The sequence below is a fragment of the Perca fluviatilis genome, chromosome 15, assembly GCF_010015445.1.
Source record: "Perca fluviatilis chromosome 15, GENO_Pfluv_1.0, whole genome shotgun sequence".
Classification (NCBI taxonomy): domain Eukaryota; kingdom Metazoa; phylum Chordata; class Actinopteri; order Perciformes; family Percidae; genus Perca; species Perca fluviatilis.
Genome location: NC_053126.1, coordinates 28,132,814 through 28,156,616, shown reverse-complemented (window position 1 = coordinate 28,156,616; position 23,803 = coordinate 28,132,814). Strand labels below are relative to the sequence as shown.

Below are 23,803 nucleotides of genomic sequence, written 5' to 3'. Positions count from 1 at the left end.
AAAAAATTTATGATTTTATAAACTACATGTGTTTAGTGTGCAGAAATATTAATGTGTAAAGTAACTAAAGCTGTCAGATTAATGTAGTGGAGTAAAAAGTACAATATTTCTCAAATATAAAGTTATAAAGTACAAGTACCTCAACATTTGGACTTAAAGACAGTACTGGAGTAAATGTACTTAAGTTACACTCCAGCACTGAGAGCAGTGAACAGCACACAGGTGATTTCACTTCTTCTGGCTAATTGAACTAATTGAACACTAATCTTTTCTTCCAATGAGAATGAAGAAGCCGTCATTAGTCCCGTCCTAACAGGAGGAAGAAGTCAATCAATCAATCAGTGTAACCCCGCCCACACAATCAGCTAGATCACGTGAAGCAGCTGCGTGGCTGTTGAGACTTGAGGTTAGCCGTTTCCTCCAGAGCTCTTGGACAGCAGACCGCTAAACCAAACTATGGTGAGTCACTTTTAATCTCCAAACAGTGTGCTCTGTTTAACAAGAACACTACTTTAACACTCAGTTAGCTTCCGATTAACAGCGAAACATAATTTACATCACTGAGTGGCTAATAGTCCGTTTTTTGAACCTCTTTACCAGTGTTGTGCGAACGTGAACGTAGGCTACTGTATTACTGCCATTGATTACTGCCTAATGAACGTGACCGTGAACCTGTTCATTCTGGTGTCTGTGAATGGCACGCTCTCTCGGTTTAACTTCGTTCAATAGGGTGCCAGATTTTTCTAGAGCCTTCCAGGGCAAAACCCAAAACCCGGCTAAAACACACCGTAAACCGGCGGCGAAAGGCGGGAAAGAAACACCCAATCTGACAACACCAGCCACCAGTGTCGCAGTCATCGAAATAAAAAGCAGCATGGAGGCGACTAAGCAGCAAGAAGGCGTCGTATGATCATTTAAACTGAAAAAGGTCGGTGAGGATGGGAATAATATTACATTTCTGTGCGAACTTTGCCCGCCTGCTCTCAAAAAGAAAATCTGCACTTCAGTCCCATCCACAGCAAACCTGAAACGGCACGTTGAACTGATTGGATATTTAGATGAAATCTGACGCATAGTTTCGGTGTTAAAACTGATAAAATAATTGCTGTCTGTGGTTCTATATGGGCTTTGGCAATCATTTTGAAAAATAGCTCGCGGCAACATATGGGAAAAAAAGAACTATGAACTAGTTCATTTATTTTTTTTTATTTGTGAGCTGAACTTTGAACTCTTTCATGTAGAAAGTGAACTTTCTGCCTCTTACTGTATTGAAAGCATGTTAGTCATTAAGGTAAATTATGTCTTAAACGCACTTTAAGATTCGTGAAAGCTTTATCTTTATGACAACAATAGACCCTTTGCACGTGACGTCACACTCCCGCGAATTATGAACGCCATGACGGACGGCGGAAGAACCATTCTGTAGACGGACGGCAAGTCAAACCTATGAGTCAAACGAGTGTGTTCGCTGTTCTTGTTCTCACATACACAATCTGCAGAGTAATCCTCACCAACACAAGCATGTATATGTATTGCCTTTCCGTTTTAAATGACTGATAAATAATAAAACTTCCTCACCCAGCTAGCTGCCGTGCTAACCAGCTGTTCCTGCTAACAGGTCCCACATAACTATCATCGGTTATTCAGTGACCTACATATCCCAAAAAGTAAGCCGTTCCCTTGATCATTTAACTTAACACGCATACAAAAAATATTGGTTAAATTAAAGATGACATGGCACGGAAACTAGCTTAAAAAAGGCCAAACAACTGAATTAAATGCAGGTCTGCGGAGCTCCTACCCCGGTTAGCCGACCAGCTAGCTGCAGCCAGAGCCATATCACTCTGTTAGCTTTGGACTGCTCGCTAGCTGCTGCCCATCGCGTCGAAATATCCACCGGTCAGCAGCGAATATAATCACAGATAAGACGATGGCTAGATGTTACATTATGTGTGGTTAATACTGATCATAGACACTCCGTGATTTACTGCATGGATTAACGTGTGATGAATTATTTCCCAGAGCTGGGATGCGTTCAGGCATCCATTAGAAAGATGCATTGGCTCAGCCAGTGAACAACTGTACGTGCCTGTAGCTAGCTTGCCCTGCTAGCTGATAGCCGTTAGCTGCTAGCTGCCGTCCTGTGAGTTTATTCAGACAGGCTTATGTGATAATCATCCAAATAATAATCCACGGTGGTGTGGCTATGTCCTCCAGAGGACAGGTCATGTCACGTCTTGAAGTGTATTCCCCCCTAAAAAAAACAGTAGTGCGGTAGTAGCTGCTAGTTGTAGCAGGAAAAGGTAAACAGTAGTTTGCCGATCGGAGCGTAGTGTGTGAAGAGTGGACAGATTTGTTTACAAGGGAAGAAGCCTGGAGTAACTTAACTATGGCGAATATAGCAGATATACAACACACGGACGAGCCTTTTGAGTTATATGGTCGTCCTTATTTATTCAAATCCGAGTATACAGACGAATACTAGCCTCACAAGAGTTGGAAAGAACGAGACAGGCAGAGGGGCAACAGGCAGATGAACTTGCTGCTCCAAGCACAAGCTAAAGCTAGCCTTCAGTAACTGGAAGACATAGCTAGCCACACCACCGCCGCTCCATGGATTGTTATTGGGATGATTATCACAGAAGCCTGGCTGAATACACTCACCGGACGGCAGCTAACGGCTAACGGCTAGCGGGGCAAGCTAGCTACCGGCAAGATCGAGACAGGGACCAGGGTAGGTGAACAATGTCTGAAGAAGCCATGAAGAAGAAGGTAGTAGTATTATTAGTTTATTATTATTACAGTTTATTTAGTGTTATTTATTTGAAACTAATAACTTTCCGCTCGTCTACTGCACTGTTTATCTTGTGCTTCCGGTGATTCTGCCGTCCGTCATGGCGTCGTCACGTGGTCGTGGTCACGTTTTTGCAAGCGGTCTATAAAGGGAGATTTCAGTTTTGACTTATGTAGACTAGATCCAAAACCACTATATCTAGACTTGTCAATTCTGGACTAGATTATCCCAGCGAGGCTTAATATTCTTAAACAGTTTCAGATTTGTGAAAGCTTGGTTCGGTTTGTGAAAATGCAGTAAAGGAAGAAAACAATGGAAAACTGCAAGTGGCTAATGCAAAAGGTATCTAATTATTCCTCTACATATTTTATACAACTGTCTGATTTAAATGACAGTTTTAAGATAAACGACATTTACAACTTGTCTGATTTTTGAACATTCAACGGTTTTCAATTCATGCACTTTTCTCAGTGTTTGATTTACAAAATGCTACTATTATCAACCTTTTGCAAAAGTTTTTGTGCCAAGGCAGAATAATGTTTGACCCTCATCCCCTATGGCATGTATGTATTTGAGTGTTTACCCTACCATTGCTTTGGGCCCCCTGAAAGAGTGACACAGTTGTATAATTATGCTATAGCAATATTCAACAACAGAAAAAACGGATGCGTGAGATAAAGCTGTTTTCACACATACAGGTAATTCGCTTCTCGCGCAACCTTGCCCCTATTTTCACTTTTGCTGAGTAACGTACATTAAAGTGCCCATATTGTGAAAAAAATCACTTTCTGGGATTTTTAGTGTTTTGTCTCTGGTGCTTCCACACAAAATACAAACTTTGGAAAAAAAAATCCATCCATGCTGTTTTGAGTGAGATACGGTTTCTGAATGTGTCCTGCCTTCAGTCTCCAGTTGAGCTGGTCAGAATCTGCACGGCTTTTTAGTCGACGTTAACTACGATTTAAAATCGATTTATTGCCCAGCCCAAACGCAGCTATTGTGGTCATTAGTCTGAGTTTTCCCATGGTTTCTGTGCTGTGTCTCAGGTCAGTACGGGATCCCTCGAGCCTCAGCAAGTCCTACTGTTCTGTAGAGGGGGAAAGTCCAGCAGCGTTCCTCCGAGCCAGAAAGGAAACCTAGAAGGTGAGGCTGCTGTAACTCCCAGTTACCACGCGGTGACGATAGAGCTGCACGCACAGCTAACAAATTACATCACTTCCTGGACAGATGATTAGATTTGTTTTTTTTCTTTTCCAGCTGTATGTATCAAGGAGGAGCCTACTAGTGTCTACATGGAGAACCTGGTGAAGGTATTTGCCACGGGAAGAAGCTGGAGCTTCTACGAGGGACAGATCCCGTCCTTCCTGGGACCCAACGGAGGCGGGAAAAGCAGCACCATGTGAGTGATGAGCACAGTGACAGAGACATGCCTAGTAGGGGCTTTAGACTGTCACAGACAGGGCCATATTAACAGATGTTCATTTCCAACTGTTAGTAATGTTGGTGGGCTCATTGAGACTTTGTTGACTGTTTCCTTTCCTTTTTTATAAGGCTGATTTCCCCTTTTGAATGACTCTCGATGGTAAAGTTTGCTGCCCCTGATCTAAATGATGTGGTCCCCTGCAGCTTCATCCTGACGGTCTGTTCCCTCCGACCTCTGGTACCGTCTACATCCTGGGCAGAGACCTCTGGACCCACCTGAGCGCCATCAAAGTCTGTGAGTCTGTCCTCAACACATCCTCTTAAGCATGTGAGTCCGAACACATGTATTTATTTCCTCCTCATCTGACAAACCGCTGACCACAGACTGAAAAAGGTGTTTGTAGACTGCCGTTTAGAAGCCTGCTTCACTTAACTGTTTTATCCTTGGAAGAAATGGTTGAACTGCTGCTTCTTCAGCATTCTCTGCATTATTTTTTTATTTTAAATTTTTTTTACCTGGCATTTTGGAAGAAAAGAGGCCAAACATGGGTTTGAATACAACACAGCTGCTTGCTCGTTGGTCAAAGTGAGCATTATATTGGGGGGGGGGGGTTGTTGCTAGAAAGGATACAGCTACAGCCGGAAGTTAAGCACTACCTAACATAGTAGTTAGATTCTATTTGTTCCTCGGGAGTGTTTTAATCCAGACCGACATCTTTTTCCTTAATTTAACCTTTTGTCTAGCCACCACACGTGAGCGGTTTACGGACAAAAACTTTCTTTCCGTTTTCGTGGGACTCTGGGTTGAAGATCTACAAGTCGTAATGTAGAACTTGACGCTACAAAAGAAGTGTTGTACCTTATTGCTCAGCTTTTAAACAGGTTAGCAGTTTCCACTGAAAGATGGCTTCATGGTCAGAAACTCATTTATCCGGTTATTCGCACACCACATGGTCTCAGTTCAGAAATTATGGACAGTTTGATTTAACGGGAGTCTGTCCTCGGAATACCGACTTAACTCGATCTGCACCCAAAAAGTACCGAATTCGGTACTGCGCCGACTCTCTTGGTTTCTGTATAGGTAAATGGCTGCTGCTCTGTCCCTGCAGGCTGAAGAGCGGATTCCCTTTGGAGTCCGTTGGGGGGTGGTGGTGTAGTGTTGTGGCGACGTGGTTAGTGTCAGCTGCTTCCGGGCAGCTGTCTCGGGAGCACGTCAGCGGGTTTTTTTGTGGGGTTGCCTGCGTGCAGGCGGCCTTGCTAGTCCGCTGGGTTTCAGTGCGTAAATACCCGCTGCAAGCCACATGAAGACTAGGGGGGAGTTTAGCTAGTTGGTGTTGAGGCAGTTAGAGGGACGGGGCTGCAGTAATGCTTTCGCTGGACTGTTGAGCTCTGCCACTTCCTCCGTGGTCTGGTGTCAAACGCGTCGGGAACGCCTCGCTGTACGTACACACCGCCGCCGACTTGAGCTTCTAAAGTTACCGGAAGTCATTAATTTTCAACGGAAGCTGGCTTCTCTCAGCTGCAAGGAGCAGCAAGTCTGTCGCGTTTTTGGGCGTTTTGAGCGACCAGAGCGTCGATCAGAAAGTTGAAAGTATGTCAACTTTATGGTAATGAGCTATGACGCGGTGCAGCGGCAAACGCCAGCAACCAATCGGAATGCAGACGTCCTTCGCGCTGGCTGATTCCGGAGAAACATACGCTGTAAACTTTTGTTCCTACCAAAACATTAGTTCTGAGAAAATGGAGGAAAAGCTCATAATCGCAGTTGCTGGGTTCCCTATCATTTATGATATGAGGTTGTTTGCGTATAGGGACCAGTTAACATTACCTGCTGGTCACATGGTCTCTAAACAGTCCGCTCGCGGTGAAGTCCTGCACGGGTCAACAGCTGGCGGCTGCTCTCTCTGCCTGCATTCTGCTGCGGTTCAGCAGCTAACGAGCGAGCTAACTGCTAACAGACACCGCTGCGAGGCCACAATTTCTCAAAAGGATCACTCAAAGGTCCGCTGATCTGACTTTCAATCAGTAATTTGGTGGCCCCCTCTGAGACGGAGCTTGTCGTATACAACAACAAACACTGCACCTGATTCATAACTTAATAACTTTATAATAACTAGTGGAAACGTGCATCTTTGGGAGCTTAAAGCTAACAGTCGCTGCGTTCTGCTGATGTCTTTGTAGCCCTTACAGAAGGTTTTGTATCCAGCCTGGAAGTCCAGAGTTTTTCGGGGTCTTTGTGCAATTAATCCAAACTGTTACATCCAAGATTGATACACTTTAATGTCCCGGTAAAGAGCTTTTCATCTCTTCTCCCAGGCTTTCTCAAGTTATGTTTCACATGTAAACAACCATCTATCATATCAATAACTATTTGTTATCCTACTATACAAGGTATCACACTGTTGACAATAAAAAGGGCAGTAGAAAACAAAATTAAACTTTTTTTTTTTTATTTTATTTTTTTTTAAAATCATTTAAACACGTCGGACCGATCCTTTTCTACATTAACGTATCGTCCAGGTAAAATACCAGATCACATCTTTGCCTTATAAACAACTGAGATCCAACATACTGTAGGTTATTTAACATTACAAAAGGACTAAACTTTTAAAGGGTCTAAAATACTTCTGAATGACTTGCCCTTGCGGTCAAAAGGTACATATACCATTTAAAGATTAGTAAAATAGGTGCTGGAGTTAAAAAGTGCTTAAAACAAGTTAAAGTGCCTCACTCAAATATAAATATTCATAAATAACTATTATATTCACACAAGCTAAGAAATCAGAGTAAAGCCACACTGTCAGACATGCATAAAACCCCTTGGTATTGTATTATAATAAAATCTTGAGGCTTGTTGTTGTTATTGTTGTTATTATTATTATTATTATTATTATTAGAGATAGAAGACAAGACAACAATGAAATTAAAAATAAATAGGCAGAACCAAAATTATAAAAGACAACAAAGGCATTTTTAAAATATATATTTAAAAAAACATTTAACATGTGACTCAATAGGTGGGACCCCCTCTGCAGGTGCAAAGCCCCCGAAAGTGTATGTCCACCTTATGGACAATTTCCTCCATAGGAATACATTTTGTTTTGTTCTGTGGAGGAAAATACAGGTCTAATCACTTTCATAGTTGAAAATAACTTCTTCCATTAGGTATTTTTGTTATGAACACTATAATCATTAGAGTACTTGCGCTAAACAACTTGAAAGGCTGAGTTCTGTAGAAAATCAATAAAAGGAGGTTTAGGTTTGGCTTAAAACGGGCACAAGGGGACAACTGATGTGGATAAAACCCAAGTTTGGTTATATGAAATGCTGTTTAAAAGACGCCGAGATTAAAGGCAGGTTAAAAGAACCACTGGACACAACGGTCAGAAAGATTCCTAGAAATTTTTGTCCTAGAAAGATAATATAATAATATAAACATAACGGCTCAAATATGTAGTAATACCCATAAGCGATCAATTACCATTAATCAATGCTGGCATCTCCACAACACCCCAGAATAGTTAGTTTTGAATCTCAGGTAAGACCATTTGAAATGCATAACTTTCAATATTGGTAAATCTTGGAGACTGTCGTGACCTGAGGCAGGGACTCCCAGCTCACTGCAAGGCTCCGCAGGGTAGCTGCTCTGTAGGTGAGGAGGGCAGGCCCGATTTGTATAAAGGTGTTCACGAGATACCAACCTTTCATGAATTTCGCCAGTGAGTGGTTGGGGGAAGCAGCTGGCCCTCACCTTTTTCTCAGGTGATGTTTTCCTCCGTCATTTTCGCCAGTCTAAGAACAGACAGATTTCAGAAAACTAGTAGGAAAAGAATGAAGTGCAGAAAAGTGCAACAAATTGTAACACTCCAACCATCTTGGTTGGAGTGTTACGATTTCAGCATTGGGCAAGACACTGAACACTATTGTTAGGCCAGGTGTGTGTGTGCAATAGTGGTGAATGTGTGACTGTATGTCTGTCATGTTCAGTGTGCGTGCATGTGTCCCTCTTTACTAACATGTGGCTCCACAGGGTAGCTACTCTGTAGGTGAGGAGGGCAGGCCCGATTTCTTCCCTGGAGCTGAGCATTCCTCATCCAATCTCCCCACAGAAAAAAAAAAAGTTACATATACACCTTTTTTATAAATCTCCCTCTTTTTTTTTTTTTTTACAAAGGCTTGCTCCAACCTGGAAGCCATGGCGTGGACTTCTTCTGTTAGTGGTGGTTACTAATGTAAGGCTCTGCAGGATAGCTGCTCTGTAGGTGAGGAGGACAGGCTTTGTTCCTGGCCTCAAGCTCTCTAACCAGAATGGTTAGTTTTGAATATCAGGTAAGATACATACCTGGTAGTCTTCATAAATTCTTTTCAGTCTACTGTAAATGGTGGTGGGAGCTCAAACTGCCTCCCTAACCACAATACCATGTTTTCTATAGGACCTTCTGGACAGATGTCAGATATGTCCTGTAGAGGGACATGTCTGGTTGTAGTCTGCGGAGGAAAATAAATGTGTAATAATCAATTACACAATTGAAATTAACTTCTTACATTAGGTAAACTGCAAGGCTCCGCAGGGTAGCTGCTTTGTAGGTGAGGAGGGCAGGCCCAATTTCTTCCCTGGAGCTCAGCATTCATCATCCAGTCTTCCCCCACACAGGGAAAGAGGGAAAAAAAAGTTACATATACACCTTTTTATAAATCTCAGTTTTTGACAAAGGTTTCCTCCAACCTGGAGGCCATGGCGTGGACTTCTGTTCACTGCAAACACTACATGCTTATCTTTCTCAACAAACATCAGTAGACTGGTGTGGAAGTTGTATGTGAGTTAGCCTACAGTGGGGAAAAAAAATCTAAATGGTCCCACGCAACACTTCGCCGTGTGCTCTTCATGATTACTTTTGAAATCAAAATGGAAACTCCCAGCCAGGTAACTGAGTATGGAGTCAAATATTGCCCTAGAGTGGTAAAATGTTTAATTGCTGCCACACTGAAATTAATTTAATTGCTTCAAGACTCACACTACGCAACGCAACCAGTATTAATTTAATCGATGACAAATTAACGTCGACGAAATTCTTAATTATCGATCGTCGGTTAATCATGCCCATCCCTAGTCTTCATAAATTATTTTCAGTCTACTGTAAATGGTGGTGGGGAACTCAAGCTGCCTCCCTAACAACAAGACCATGTTTTCTATGGGACCTTCTGGACAGATGTCAAATATGTCCTGTAGAGGGACATGTCTGGTTGTATTCTGTGGAGGAAAATACATGTGTAATAAATTACATACAGTACAGGCCAAAAGTTTGGACACACCTTCTCATTCAATGAGTTTTCTTTATTTTCATGACTATTTACATTGTAGATTCTCACTGAAGGCATCAAAACTATGAATGAACACATATGGAATTATGTACTTAACAAAAAAGTGTGAAATAACTGAAAACATGTCTTATGTTCTAGTTTCTTCAAAGTAGCCACCCTTTGCTTTTTTGATAGCGCTGCAAACCCTTGGTGTTCTCTCAATGAGCTTCATGAGGTAGTCACCTGAAATGATTTTCACTTCACAGGTGTGCCTTTTCAGGGTTAATTAGTGGAATTTGTTCCCTTATTAATGGGGTTGGGACCATCAGTTGTGTTGTGCAGAAGTCAGGTTGATACACAGCCGACAGCCCTATTGGACAACTGTTAGAATTCATATTATGGCAAGAACCAATCGGCTAAGTAAAGAGAAACGAGTGGCCATCATTACTTTAACAAATGAAGGTCAGTCAGTCTGGAAAATTGCGAAAACTTTGAATGTGTCCCCAAGTGCAGTTGCAAAAACCATCAAGCGCTACAATGAAACTGGCTCACATGAGGACCGCCCCAGGAAAAGAAGACCAAGAGTCACCTCTGCTGCTGAGGATAAGTTCATCCGAGTCACCAGCCTCAGAAATTGCAAGTTAACAGCAGCTCAGATTAGAGACCAGATGAATGCCACACAGAGTTCTAGCAGCAGACACATCTCTAGAACAACTGTTAAGAGGAGACGAATCAGGCCTTCATGGTCAAGTAGTGGCTAGGAAACCACTGCTAAGGAGAGGCAACAAGCGGAAGAGATTTGTTTGGGCGAAGAAACACAAGGAATGGACATTAGACCAGTGGAAATCTGTGCTTTGGTCTGAGTCCAAATTTGAGATCTTTGGTTCCGACCGCCATGTCTTTGTGCGACGCAGAAAAGGTGAACTGATGGATTCTACATACCTGGTTCCCACCTTGAAGCATGGATGAGGTGTGATGGTGTGGGGGTGCTTTGCTGGTGACACTGTTGGGGATTTATTCAAAATTGGAAGGCATACTGAACCAGTATGGCTACCATAGCATCCTGCAGCGACATGCCATCCCGTCCGATTTGCGTTTTAGTTGGACTATCATTTATTTTTCAACAGGACAATGACCCCAAACACACCTCCAGGCTGTGTAAGGGCTATTTGACCAAGAAGGAGACTGATGGAGTGCTGCGCCAGATGACCTGGCCTCCAGTCACCGGACCTGAACCCCATCAAGATGGTTTGGGGTGAGCTGGACCGCAGAGTGAAGGCAAAAGGGCCAACAAGTGCTAAGCATCTCTGGGAACGCCTTCAAGACTGTTGGAAAACCATGTCAGGTGACTACCTCTTGAAGCTTATCAAGAGTGTGCAAATCAGTAATCGGAGCAAAGGGTGGCTACTTTGAAAAAAATAGACTATAAGACACGTTTTCGGTTATTTCACACTTTCTTAAGTACATAATTTCACATGTGTTCATTCATAGTTTTGATTCCTTCAGTAAGAATCTACAATGTAAATGGTCATGAAAATAAAGGAAACCCATTGAATGAGGTGTGTCCAAACTTTTGGCCTGTACTGTAGTTGAAATTAACTTCTTAAATTAGGTATTTTTGTTATGAACACTATAATAAACGTACTTACGCAGTAGACCTTGAAGCGCACCATTCTGTAGAAAATAAAAGGAAGGGGTTAGGTTTGGGTTAAAACGGGCACAAGGGACAACTGATGTGGATAAAACCCTCCTTTAAAAACCCAAGTTTGGTTATATAAAACGCTGTTTAAAAACACAGATTAAAAGCCGGTTAAACGAACCACTGGACAGGACGGTCAGTGGGAATATAAAACTTTGAAAGGTCACCCCCCCCCCCCGCCCTTTCTCCTAGAAAGATTACAGATAAATAAATGTAAACATAACAGCTCAGATATGTAGTAATACCCATAAGCGATCAATTACCATTAATCAATGCTGGCATCACCACAACAGCCCAGAATAGTTACTTTTGAATCTCAGGTAAGGCCATTTAAAATAACTTTCGATATTGGAGACTGTCGTGACCTGAGGCAGGGACTCCCAGCTCACTGCAAGGCTCCACAGGGTAGCTGCTCTGTAGGGGAGGACAGGCCCGATTGTGTAAAGGTGTTCACGAGATGCCAACCTTTCGTGAATTTCGCCAGTGAGTGGACGGGGGAAGTAGCTGGCTCTCACCTTTTTCTCAGGTGACGTTTTCCTCAGTCATCTTTGCCAGTCTAAGAACAGACAGAGATTTCAGAAAACTAGTGGGAGAAGAGTGAAGTGCAGAAAAGTACAACAAATTGTAACACTCCAATCATCTTTTAAGGCTGGAGTCATACGATTTCAGCATTGGGCAAGACACTGAACCCAATTGTTAGGCCAGCACCTTGTGTGGTTTGCAGGTGTGTGGAATAGTGGTGAATGTGCGACTGTATGTCTGTCATGTTCAGTGTGCGTGGATGTGTCCCTTTTTACTTATGTGTGGCTCCGTAGGGTAGCTGCTCTGTAGGTGAGGACAGGCCCGATTTCTTCCCTGGAGCTCAGAATTCCTCATCCAATCTTCCCCCACACAAAAAAAGTTACATATACACCTCATAAATCTCCGTTTTTGACAGGTTTCCTCCAATATACTGTAAATGGTGGTGGGGAGCTCAAACTGCCTCCCTAACCACAATACAATGTTTTCTATAGGACCTTCTGGACAGATGTCGAATATGTCCAGAATGTCCTGTAGAGGGACATGTCTGGTTGTATTCTGTGGAGGAAAATACATGTGTAATAATCAATTACATAGTTGAAATTAACTTCTTACATTAGGTAAACTGCAAGGTGCCGCAGGGTAGCTGCTCTGTAGGTGAGGACAGGCCCGATTTCTTCCCTGGAACTCAGCATTCCTCATCCAATCTTCCTTTCTCAAGTATTGGGTCTTCATTGTGTACTTTGTTGGAGCACGGGAAAAAGGCCAGCTGAAAGGCCAACTTTCAGGGATGTCTTTAGGACATGGGAACTTCTTGGTTGGAAAAATAAAGTAAAGTCAATTTTACAATTTTAGCTGTTTTTAAAAATCCCAAACTACACTTAAAGTGATGGTTCGGAGTAATTCACCCTAGGGTCCTTTGCACCATGACCTCGAGCCAAATACCCCCCAGAAGCTTTTTTCACCTGGGTCTAACACTGGGCGAGTTAGCGTAGAGTAGCGTTAGCCGCTGAATAGCTTAGCGCGGGGCTAATGGACCCACGTTTGTATCTCTTAAATGACCCCACTAATACTGCCCGAAATGATACCAAAGGTCTACACTAGTGTATATATAGGTTATGCACTCATAAAACGATGGATTGGAAAGTTTAATTTTTTTTAGCATTAAACAATATTTCCTGCATTTTGGTGAATTTGTATGCATCTACTTCTACCTTTTTCTGAATAAATATGCCTGAAATATCTTTATGTAAAGGGAAACATTACAATCCAAAAATAAAAACATAATGGAAAATATTGCAGTAAGGCTGTCAGGCATTCTGTATTGCATTCATCTATTTATTCTCCTTTAGATCGACTTTTCTAATTATATCTGAGTCAGCACACATGTAGCTTAGGCCTAATTTATTCTTCCCTCTTTTGCATCTTTTGTTGGGGAAGTAACCTCTGTAAATGTGCATATGACAATTTTTCACCTCAGTGATACATTATTCATTTAATAAATCCCTGGACTGTAATATTTCAGATGTTTGAACAAGATTTCTGCTCATGTCCAAAACTTGAGTTGACTTGTGCACATTCAAAATATAACTCATCCCACCTGTGCTCTCTGAGATTTGGAGGAGTCGTGATATTTTGTGAAAAATAAAGTTATAATAGGCTATTAGCCTACAAGAATAAAGTCACTATATTTCAGAAAATAATGTACCTGCACCGGAGGTTCGCTGCGCATACGTGATTGGTCTGCTGATACGGTAGATCTCAGACCGTCTGACAGACATAGAGCCGCTTTGAGAGCGTTTAGGAAGTGGCGTGCCGCTGCTCTACATCGGAGGTGGAAACCCGAAACTTATAGCAGAAATGCACTGAGCACAAACCGCGACACATTTGCCGCAGCATGTCGCCAGCAGAGCGCATCCATAAACCTGAAGCTGCCCAGCTTTTTACAGCGAGAATGGGCACAAAGCGACGTCCAGTTTCATATTTGTCAGTCAACACTTCAATACATTTGGGGCTGAAGCCCCGGCAAAATGTTTGATGCTGAAGGAGACGGAGCTGAGCTCCGGCAGGGTGTATAGTGGACCTGAGGAGGCGGAGCTGCGCTCCGGTGCGCTCCGGCCCAATTTAACCTCTGCTTGCGGTCATACTGGAAGCTGTTATTTTGGGCATTTTAAGGTTGAATAACAGTTCCCTTGCTCACAACAAGGTGCAGCTGACATACCCAAATAAGTACAATCAAATGATCAGTAAATAAACAAACTTTTTTTTTTTTAATGAAATAGCTGCACATTATGAAATATCTGCAAGCCTAAAATGGCATGCTACATACTGTATAGAAGAAGTGTATTACCTTGTGGTGTTTCAGCACCTCTGCAGCAAAAGCCATCTACAAGGTAAACTGACAAATCAGCAGAGAAAATTTTAAAACCAGTGTTTCCTCTGATTTTATTGCGGCGGTGCACCATGGCAACAATTCTTCCGCTATGAGAAATAGGGCAGACGCACAATAGTCGCGTTACCTTTTTAAATGATCCTACTGACATAATGCAATGTGGCTGCCGCTCACATTGAGTAGTTCTACTTGTTGAATTGCAGAGGTTACTCGGGCTCCGCAGGGTAGCTGCTCTGTAGATGAGGACAGGCCCGATTTTCTTCCCTGGAGCTCAGCATTCCTCATCCAATCTTCCTCCACACAGGGGGGGGAAAAATAAAAAAATTTAAAGTTACATAATACACCTTTTTATAAAGCTTAGTTTTTGACTACTGTAATACTCGCGATAGCGATTAATCAATAGCTAGTTAGTAGGGCTGCCCCTGAAGATTGGAATCAGCTAGAAGCTCCAAAGTCAAATCTCATTTAGTTTTTAATCTATTAGAAACTGTATAATAAAGGTTAGACTTTAGTAACCATAATAATGTTTTATCATAGAAATATTAACGTTATAGTCTTGTTAATGGTTGGCGCATTTTGCCTTGATGTGCTGTTCAGTAGCCAGCAGATGGAAATTGGCTTATTAGCTTAGTTAATGTTACACCACAGAACAGGATTGTTATTAATGTGTATTATTCTCCCAGTTAAATGAACAGTTCAACATTATGCTATTGTGCCTTAATATTCAACTATGATCTTTCAGAAAGTTATTGAGTGCTGGCATCTCCACAACACCCCAGAATAGTTAGTTTTGAATATCAGGTAAGATACATACCTGGTAGTCTTCATAAACTCTTTTCAGTCTACTGTAAATGGTGGTGGGGAGCTCAAGCTGCCTCCCTAACAACAAGACCATGTTTTCTATGGGACCTTCTGGACAGATGTCAAATATGTCCAGAATGTCCTGTAGAGGGACATGTCTGGTTGTATTCTGGAGGAAAATACATGTGTAATAATCAATTATGTTCTTACATTAGGTATTTTTGTAATAAACACTAATGATTACCATACTTATCAAGTAGATCTTGAAGGTCCCCATTCTGTAGAAAATCAAAAAGAGGAAGATATTAAGGTTACATCATACATATTCTTACTGAATATACTGGTTATAGGTATAATATGTAACATTTCAGCATTAAAACCAGGGACGTCAGGCCTGTTTTAGGGGAGCTGACGCTACCCCAAAATGTCCCTAAGCGCCCCCAATAATGACAATATTTTTACAGTTCACTCTGTATCACTCAGTACTTTGAATCAATCTTCCTTCGCCATTCATCTGTTGGTGTCTTCGTGCACAGCAGTCGGTCTGTTTTATTCATACTGGTACAGAGCCCGTTCAAAACGTGCCCGTTTGGAAAAGCCCGATTACTTGGCCTGTGGTAGTGCTGCTTGTAGAATTCTCCAAAACCAAATTGTACACCAAAATTATTTACAGAAGGACCCACCGCAACTCAAATATATATCCTACTATCTATTGCCTTAGTGTAGGGTGTATTTTCTGATCAGCAACGTGCTGACGTTTATGGTAAGCGTATTGTCTCACTTCCGGTGTTCCCGTGTTACGGACGCTAGTTTGCTTCTCCAGCAAATGTTTATTGTTTAATTTAGCAACTATTTGCCTGGTTTGCACTTAAACTACACCAGTTATACTCAAGCACTTATAGTTCTCTTCTCTTAAAGAGACTTCCTCGCTGATCTCACAATTGTTAAAACGCTGTTAGCTACTTTAGCTTAGCCATTGGCAATGGCTAATTCCTCTCCTCTCTCTTGCTCTATGTCAAATGTTTAGCTATTCCTCTGCCTCCTTTAGTGATAAAGATGCATGTAATAAATGTAGTTTTATTTGCTGCTTTGGAGGAGAGGCTTGGTGAGTTTGAGGCAGAGAGTTCTGGGGAGAGCCTGGTCTGATTAGGAGAGAAGGCATTCATCCCACTTTGGACGGAGCCGCTCTTATATCAAAAAAATCTGACAGTCTATTTTCAGTCATAAACCATGACAATCAAAGTTTGATATTAGTAATCAGATCAATCTCTGTGCTTCAGTTAGAGCGGTCGCCCACTCAGTCTAATAACCACGGTGTCTGTCCCCCGACTCACATCTGTTAAATAAAAGGTAAACGAGGGGCTATACTTGACAACCTAATTGGAATTAAAACTACCACTGCAATGATAGGACAGAATAGGGAAATTACTTCTAAAGCAGTATTGGTAAACAATTTGATATCAGATAATCAAATTGATCTATTCTGTCTTACTGAAACATGGCTGTTCCATGAAGAATGTTAGTCTAAATGAAGCCACTCCTCCCAGTCAAAATACTGAAATTCCTAGAGGCTCAGGCCGAGGAGGGTGAGTTGCAGCCATATTTGATTCAAGCCTGTTAATTAATCCTAAACTAAATTATAACTCGTTTGAAAGACTTGTTCTTAATCTTCAACATCCATCATGGAAAACGGTAGAGGCCAATTATATTTGTTGTTTACCGAGCTCCAGGTCCGTATTCTGAATTTTTATCTGAATTCTGAGTTTTTATCATGTATAGTCCTAAAATCAGACAAAGTACTTATTGTGGGTGATTTTAATATCCATGTGGATGTTGACAACGACAGCCTTGGTACTGCTTTCAACTCACTCCTATATTAAATTGGTTTCAGTCAGAGTGTGCATGAGGCCACGCACTTTTAACCACACCCTCGACCTTGTGCTGGCATATGGCATCGAAATTGAAGATTTAATAGTATTTCCGCAGAATCCTTTATTATCAGACAATTTCTTAACTTTCGAATTTTTACTACCAGACTACATGAAATTAGATCAAAGCTTCTACACTAGATGCCTATCTGACAGTGCTATAGCTAAATTTAAGGAATATGTTCCAACAGCACTTAACTCAATGCTGTGCCTTAATAAAACAGAGGACCTTTATGTAAACTTTAGTCCCTCCCAAATTGATAATTGTGTAGACGGTGCTACGGCCTCGCTACGGACAACTTAAGACTCTGTTGCTCCCCTCAAAAAGAAGACTATGTAGCAAAGGAAACTAGCACCTTGGTATAACTCCCAAACTCGTAAATTAAAACAAATCTCGCGAAAACTTGAAAGTAAATGCCGATGGCAAGATCAAACTATTACTCATTATTAATCGAAGAAAATAAGAACAACCCAAGGTTTCTTTTCAGCACTGCAGCCATCTGACAGTCACAGCTCTACTGAGCCATCTATTCCTCTAGCTCTTAGTAGTGACGACTTCATGAGCTTCTCTAATGATAAGATTATAACAATTGGAGATAAAATTCATCACCTTTTGCCCTCAACTTCTAATGGTTCACCTTTTAAACGCAGGAGTACTAGAAAGAACAGCAAGACCTGACCTATACTTAGACTGCTTTTTCCCTATAAACCTTCAAAAACTGTTAAAGATCTCTTCAGCAGAGCATCTACCTGTCTTTTAGACCCCATCCCAACGAGGCTACTTAAAGAAGCATTACCCATGGTTAACACTTTGTTACTAGATATGATCAATATATCTTTAACCGCTTATGTACCGCAGTCATTTAAAGTAGCTGTGATGAAACCTCTTCTGAAAAAAAACCACCCTTGATCCGGAGGTCTTAGCCAACTATAGACCTATATCTAATCTCCCCTTCCTCTCCAAGATCCTTGAGAAGGTAGTCGCCAATTAGTTATGTGATTTTCTACGTAGCAATAGCTTATTTGAGGACTTTCAGTCAGGATTTAGAAAGCATCATAGCACAGAGACGGCACTGGTGAAAATTACTAACGACTATCTGAAAACGATGCTGAAAAACTAGTCCATGCATTTGTTACTTCAGGCTGGACTATTGTAATTCCTTACTATCAGGATGCTCAAATAAAACCCTTAAGACTCTCCAGCTGATCCAGAATGCTGCAGCGTGTGTTCTGACAAGAACTAAGAAAAGATCATATTTCTTCTGTATTGGCTTCTCTGCATTGGCTTCCTGTAAAATTCAAGATTGACTTTAAAATCCTTTTCCTGACCTACAAAGCTCTAAATGGTCAAGCACCATCATACCTAGAAGAGCTCTTAGTACATTATTGTCCCACTAGAGCACTGCACTCCCAGAATGCAGAGTTACTTGTGGTTCCTAGAGTCTCTAAAAGTAGAATGGGAGCCAGAGCCTTCAGCTATCGGGCTCCTCTCCTGTGGAACCAGCTCCCAGTCTGGGTCCGGGGGGGCAGATCCTGTCACCACATTTGAGAGTAAACTTAAAACCTCCTCGATAAAGCTTATGGTTAGGGTGTGAGGAGTTGCAGCGTCCACCTAACCTGGCCCATCTGCTTCTCGTCATAGTGTCAGATTCATCTACCATATAATCAAAGTAGAGGGAGATAGGCCAGTACAGCCAAATCCGGTTGGGGAGAGTTCTAGCCCGACCAGGCTCCTCTCCTTAACCTGTCTCTCTTAATTATGCTGTTATAGTTTTAGACTGCCAGGGGACTTCCTCTGACACACTGAGCTTCTCTCTCCTCTCTTTCCATCTGTGTACTTCCATGTCCTAGAAATGCTTACTAACCTAGCTCTGGGGACCTTATTCCCTGGAGTCCATATGTTTTCTTTTCGCCCAGCATGTTTCTTTGGATTAGGGTGGCCCCTAAATCATGGTTGCAGCCTGAGGCCGTGGTCCTGCTGCGCACCCTGTTACACCTGCTACGCCCTGCAGTGCTCGGCTACGTCCTGTGACGCCCTGCTATACCCTGCTACGTCCTGTGACACCCTGCAGTGCCCTGCTATGCCATGAACTACTACAACTACTATTTCTGGTCATAGTTCCATTATCTTTGATGTGACTATTATTGCCACTGTTCATCACCCCACCCCCCCCGGCACAGTCATACACCACCTACCAAGAGCCTGGGTCTGTCCGAGGTTTCTTCCTCAGAGGGAGTTTTTCCTCGCCACTGTCGCACTGAATGCTTGCTACTGGACTTGTTGGGTCTTTGTAAATTATAGTGTGGTCTAGACCGACTCTATCTGTGAAGTGTCTCGATAACTCGTTACTAATTGATACTATAAATAAAATTGAATGGAAGGCTACATATGCATCAGAGGAAGACATTGTGCAACAAATGCAAATAATTGATCCAGAGACTGTTCTATTCATTTAACATTACAACTATTACGGTGTGCAATTCACATAGCCATTCTTAGAGAATGGGTCACTGAGTTACGAGAATAAGGTCACTATTCCTCTTGTATACATTTCTTTCACCTGTCTGGGTGAAGATGTACTGCAAAATTTGAAGAAAAAAGGATTGTGCATTCATATTCACTTAGATTTGGCTTTAGATTAACAGCTTGAGAACACAAGGACTTTTAGCAAATTGCTGACTCAAGTGACTTGCACAACCCAGATCAGTTCAGTGAGTGACTGACTCAGAATAACCCGAATCTTTAAAAGGAATGGTTTGCCAGGCCTATTTGAGATGAGGCGTAGGTGGGCGGAGCTTTCCAGAGGAAGAGGGCTAATCAGCAGGTTAACTGAAAACCCCTGTTCACGGCATCGAGCTATTACCACTAGTACATTCTGTGTGGCGGAAAAGAACAGCCAGATGGGGCACCTTAGGATTGCTGAGCTCCAGGCCAGGAATGAGGCACACATTATTTATGAGCTGCTGTCATTTAAAGATCTTTAACCTATAAATATTTATTATATTTGAATATATTTTATATTGTCTCTTTTGTGCATTTTAGTTTTGTGAAGAATAAAATGTGTTATATTCTGTGAAAAGTTTCTTTGTTTGTATTCTTTGGCTTTTGATGGTTTTATTTTGTTTGTCCACTTTGACTGACTGTGTTTCAGGATGATAAAAGTCCTTATTTACATGGACTCTGGTTTGGTGATTTCAACAAGTCAGAATTCCATTTTAGCTTGTGCCGTTTTTATCTTTTGAGTCATAGTGCTCAGTCAGGACAATTGCTGCGTTCATGCCACCTCAGAATAACAGGCACCGCCCCCCTGGTTACATAGTTTTTTGACTGGCAGCTTTCACATGGTCGGGATGAGTGTTCTTCAGTTTATATTGGCGTTTGGCATAACTTTTTGCATGACTGCCACCAACGGTTGGCCGTAGCCGAGAGCATCAGGTGCGTGAAAACATGGAGGCCACAGTAACAGATTTGCTGCTGTTTTCTTATACGAGCATCCAAACAGCACATGGACAGGTGTTTGTTATCTGCAGGACAACGAAAGGGAAAAGACACAGATGTGTTTTTAGATATAGATAGATAGATGGGCCTATTTATAAATAATTTGAAACATGTCTGTGTATGTTTCTTGGCAGAGGCATTTGTCCACAATAAACAGTTTATTGTCATTAAAATATGTTCAGTAAATCAAAGTCTCCATCAAACGTCAGTTGTCAACAACGCGTCACCAACTGGGGAACTCTGTTATCAAAATCCAGCCAGAGTTTCCCACCTCTGATTCCCACAGGAAGTTACGTGAATGGTGACGTTTTCACTCGGGAAAAACGTTTTTCAGATGTCCATGAACGCACTGTATGACTCAGCATCACTTGACACTCTGCTGCTGATTGGCTGCTGCACGTCCACACCACACAGGATGATGTCACACCTGAGGCCTGTAGGCTACTAAGAATCAAGATCAACATGGCCTGGATTTATTTCAGTTACCCGGCTTCACCTAACCTAACAATCGCTGTGTCACGACTGTGTTTAACAACTAGTTCAGTCAACTCAGGTTTTCCCAATCCAGCGGCGCGCGCGTCCACATAAAAGAGGCGGTGTTTGCACAGCACGACCAATCGCAAACACCTACCAGAGCTGCATCTTTTACCTAAGAGCAAATTATAACTCTACATAAATATGAAGAACACAGACACGGTTGTACAGGCAAAACGCAATACAGTCGCTGCTTCCTAAAACAGGAAGGAAAGCTGGCAAAAATAGCCGACGCTGTAAATGCGTAAATCACAACTCTTATCAATATCACTTCCCCATCAGTCAGGCACAACAAGATCTGACCATAATTACACCTGTGCTTTCCATAAACTGTCATTGCTTTAGCCTAGCCTATTATATTATCAGTTGCAACCCTGGCAGTGGTAAGCAATCGTGAGAGCAAATACATATAAAAAGCATAATTCAAACCAATCCTATTCATTAAGAGGAATCGGGGAAAAGCTCTACTGTTGTCAGAAGTTCAATTTGGTTTTTAAAACTGATTGAATAAATTATATAATACATATTATTGCATACTGGTGTTCTATGAGAAAAGGTAAAAAAGTAGTAAATTAGTAAAACAAAAAAATCTGTTTGTGAATATAAAATGTTTTTAAACTTTAGTAAACTCTATATAAATGTGATGACGCAGTGTAGTTTTTCTTAAAGCTGAACTTTATTCCTGTTAAACCTGTTGGTCAGGTGACTCCGTGCAAGACTCTACTTCCGGGGGGGCTCGTTGAAGATGGCGTCTCGGTAACATCCTTTCTGCGTGGCTCTGCAGGGTGAGCAATAAAACTAATGTTTTAAACAACTAAACGTGACTAAGGGCTGAACAGACAAAACCTTATGGACAAATAATTTATCAAGACGACAACTTGCAAGAAGAGCTTCTCATTCAAGGGTTCTTTTTTTCTTTAGTTTATTCTCGAACAAAAGTTGCTAGCCGAGTTAGCCAGTTATCCAGAAGGTTCGAGCAACCTGCTAACTCAGCGTGGTCAAACTGACCTGACTTCTTCTTAAAGGTCCCATGACATGGTGCTCTTTGGATGCTTTTATATAGACCTTAGTGGTCCCCTAATACTGTATCTGAAGTCTCTTTTATATAGACCTTAGTGGTCCCCTAATACTGTATCTGAAGTCTCTTTTATATAGACCTTAGTGGTCCCCTAATACTGTATCTGAAGTCTCTTTTATATAGACCTTAGTGGTCCCCTAATACTGTATCTGAAGTCTCTTTTATATAGACCTTAGTGGTCCCCTAATACTGTATCTGAAGTCTCTTTTATATAGACCTTAGTGGTCCCCTAATACTGTATCTGAAGTCTCTTTTATATAGACCTTAGTGGTCCCCTAATACTGTATCTGAAGTCTCTTTTATATAGACCTTAGTGGTCCTCTAATACTGTATCTGAAGTCTCTTTTATATAGACCTTAGTGGTCCCCTAATACTGTATCTGAAGTCTCTTTTATATAGGCCTTAGTGGTCCTCTAATACTGTATCTGAAGTCTCTTTTATATAGGCCTTAGTGGTCCCCTAATACTGTATCTGAAGTCTCTTTTATATAGACCTTAGTGGTCCTCTAATACTGTATCTGAAGTCTCTTTTATATAGACCTTAGTGGTCCCCTAATACTGTAGTCCCCTAATACTGTATCTGAAGTCTCTTTTATATAGACCTTAGTGGTCCCCTAATACTGTATCTGAAGTCTCTTTCCCGAAATTCTGAATTACAGCCACTAGAGCCAGTCCCACAATGAGCTTTCCTTAGGATGTGCCATTTCTGTGTCTCTAACTATTGAGGAGGAGAGAGAGGGGGGGGTGTGGCCTTGACCAACTGCCACTTTGCTCGTTTGAAAGCCATGATGTCTCTCTCTCATGGTTGGGCCAAATTCTCTGGGCGGGCAAAGCAGAGAAAGGGGAGGTAACCTTCCTCCTTATAACATCATAAGGAGAAGATTCCAGATCGGCCCATCTGAGCTTTCATTTTCTCAAAGGCAGAGCAGGATACCCAGGGCTCGGTTTACACCTATCACCATTTCTAGCCACTGGGGGACCATAGGCAGACTGGGGGAACTCATATTAATGTTAAAAAACCTCATAAAGTGACATTTTCATGCCATGGGACCTTTAAAGGCTGTACAAATTGAACCTGCTTTCCTGCGATGCAACCATTAGATGTCACTGCTCACCAAGGATAACCCACCGTTGTGTTCAAGCTAACTGACTGCAGGAGGATTCTCTCTTCAGGTCTCCTCACATGCAAACTGGAGTTCACTTGGACATCCAGATGTTGGTTTAGGGTCTGTCACAGCATGTTCTAAAACAAAGAGACAAAAACACCCAAAAAGGAGATAAAAATGTTGACAAAAACGTTTAAAACCTAAACGGAAAAAGAGGCCAGATATATTCAATGAAACAAGATGAGTGTGTTGTGTATTTTAAGCATATACTCTTAACAGAGTTTTGTAGATGAACTGTAATATTATCATGCAGGAGAGTACTGCCAGTTCAGATTAGTGACATTTTCAAAGCTAAATATGCATTTGTATTAAAGAGCAATTTACTAAGCTAAACACATGAACAAAGTTGGCTCTCCCAGCTACATGAACATGTCTAATGATTACTATTATTACTATCCCATAAATGGACAGAGTAAGGATGAAAATGTTACTTTTGCATCCAGTTGAGGGCATGTTTTTGTATCTTTTAGCTAAAAGTTTGTTACCTACCATCAACACAAAGATGACTTTGTGTCTCTGAGACATTCTCCAGACCGTTTTTTTCTGACTGATAATATGGCAGAAGATTTTATTCCTGAAGATATGTTACCTAGGAATGGATCCCATATTCTATAATCTTCAACTCAAAGTCAACTGTTTACTGAACGGCAGCCAGCCTCTATCATCTACCA

At 41.7% G+C, this 23,803-nt stretch overlaps 1 protein-coding gene across 4 annotated transcripts; it reads left to right on the top strand.

Moving 5' to 3' along the window:
• Nucleotides 1-400: 400 nt before the first annotated feature.
• LOC120575232 (phospholipid-transporting ATPase ABCA1-like) lies at nt 401-18,788 on the top strand. Of its 4 annotated transcripts, XM_039825923.1 has the most exons (5): nt 401-459; nt 3,841-3,937; nt 4,052-4,193; nt 4,421-4,511; nt 18,750-18,788. In XM_039825923.1, the coding sequence occupies exons 1-4, from the start codon at nt 457-459 to the stop codon at nt 4,494-4,496; spliced, it is 318 nt and encodes a 105-aa protein (XP_039681857.1). In that variant the 5' UTR covers nt 401-456; the 3' UTR covers nt 4,497-4,511; nt 18,750-18,788. The 4 variants fall into 4 exon arrangements, 3 of the variants coding, with proteins under 3 accessions (XP_039681857.1, XP_039681856.1, XP_039681858.1); XM_039825922.1 differs by lacking the exon at nt 18,750-18,788 and having other exon boundaries at nt 4,421-6,023; XM_039825924.1 differs by lacking the exon at nt 18,750-18,788 and having other exon boundaries at nt 4,346-6,023.
• Nucleotides 18,789-23,803: the final 5,015 nt, after the last annotated feature.

Excerpts from the sequence above, each read along its gene's own strand:
- LOC120575232 (XM_039825923.1), top strand. Across the intron at positions 3,938-4,051 it reads CCAGAAAGGAAACCTAGAAG|CTGTATGTATCAAGGAGGAG; the intron begins GTGAGGCTGCTG and ends TTTCTTTTCCAG. Across the intron at positions 4,194-4,420 it reads GGCGGGAAAAGCAGCACCAT|CTTCATCCTGACGGTCTGTT; the intron begins GTGAGTGATGAG and ends GGTCCCCTGCAG.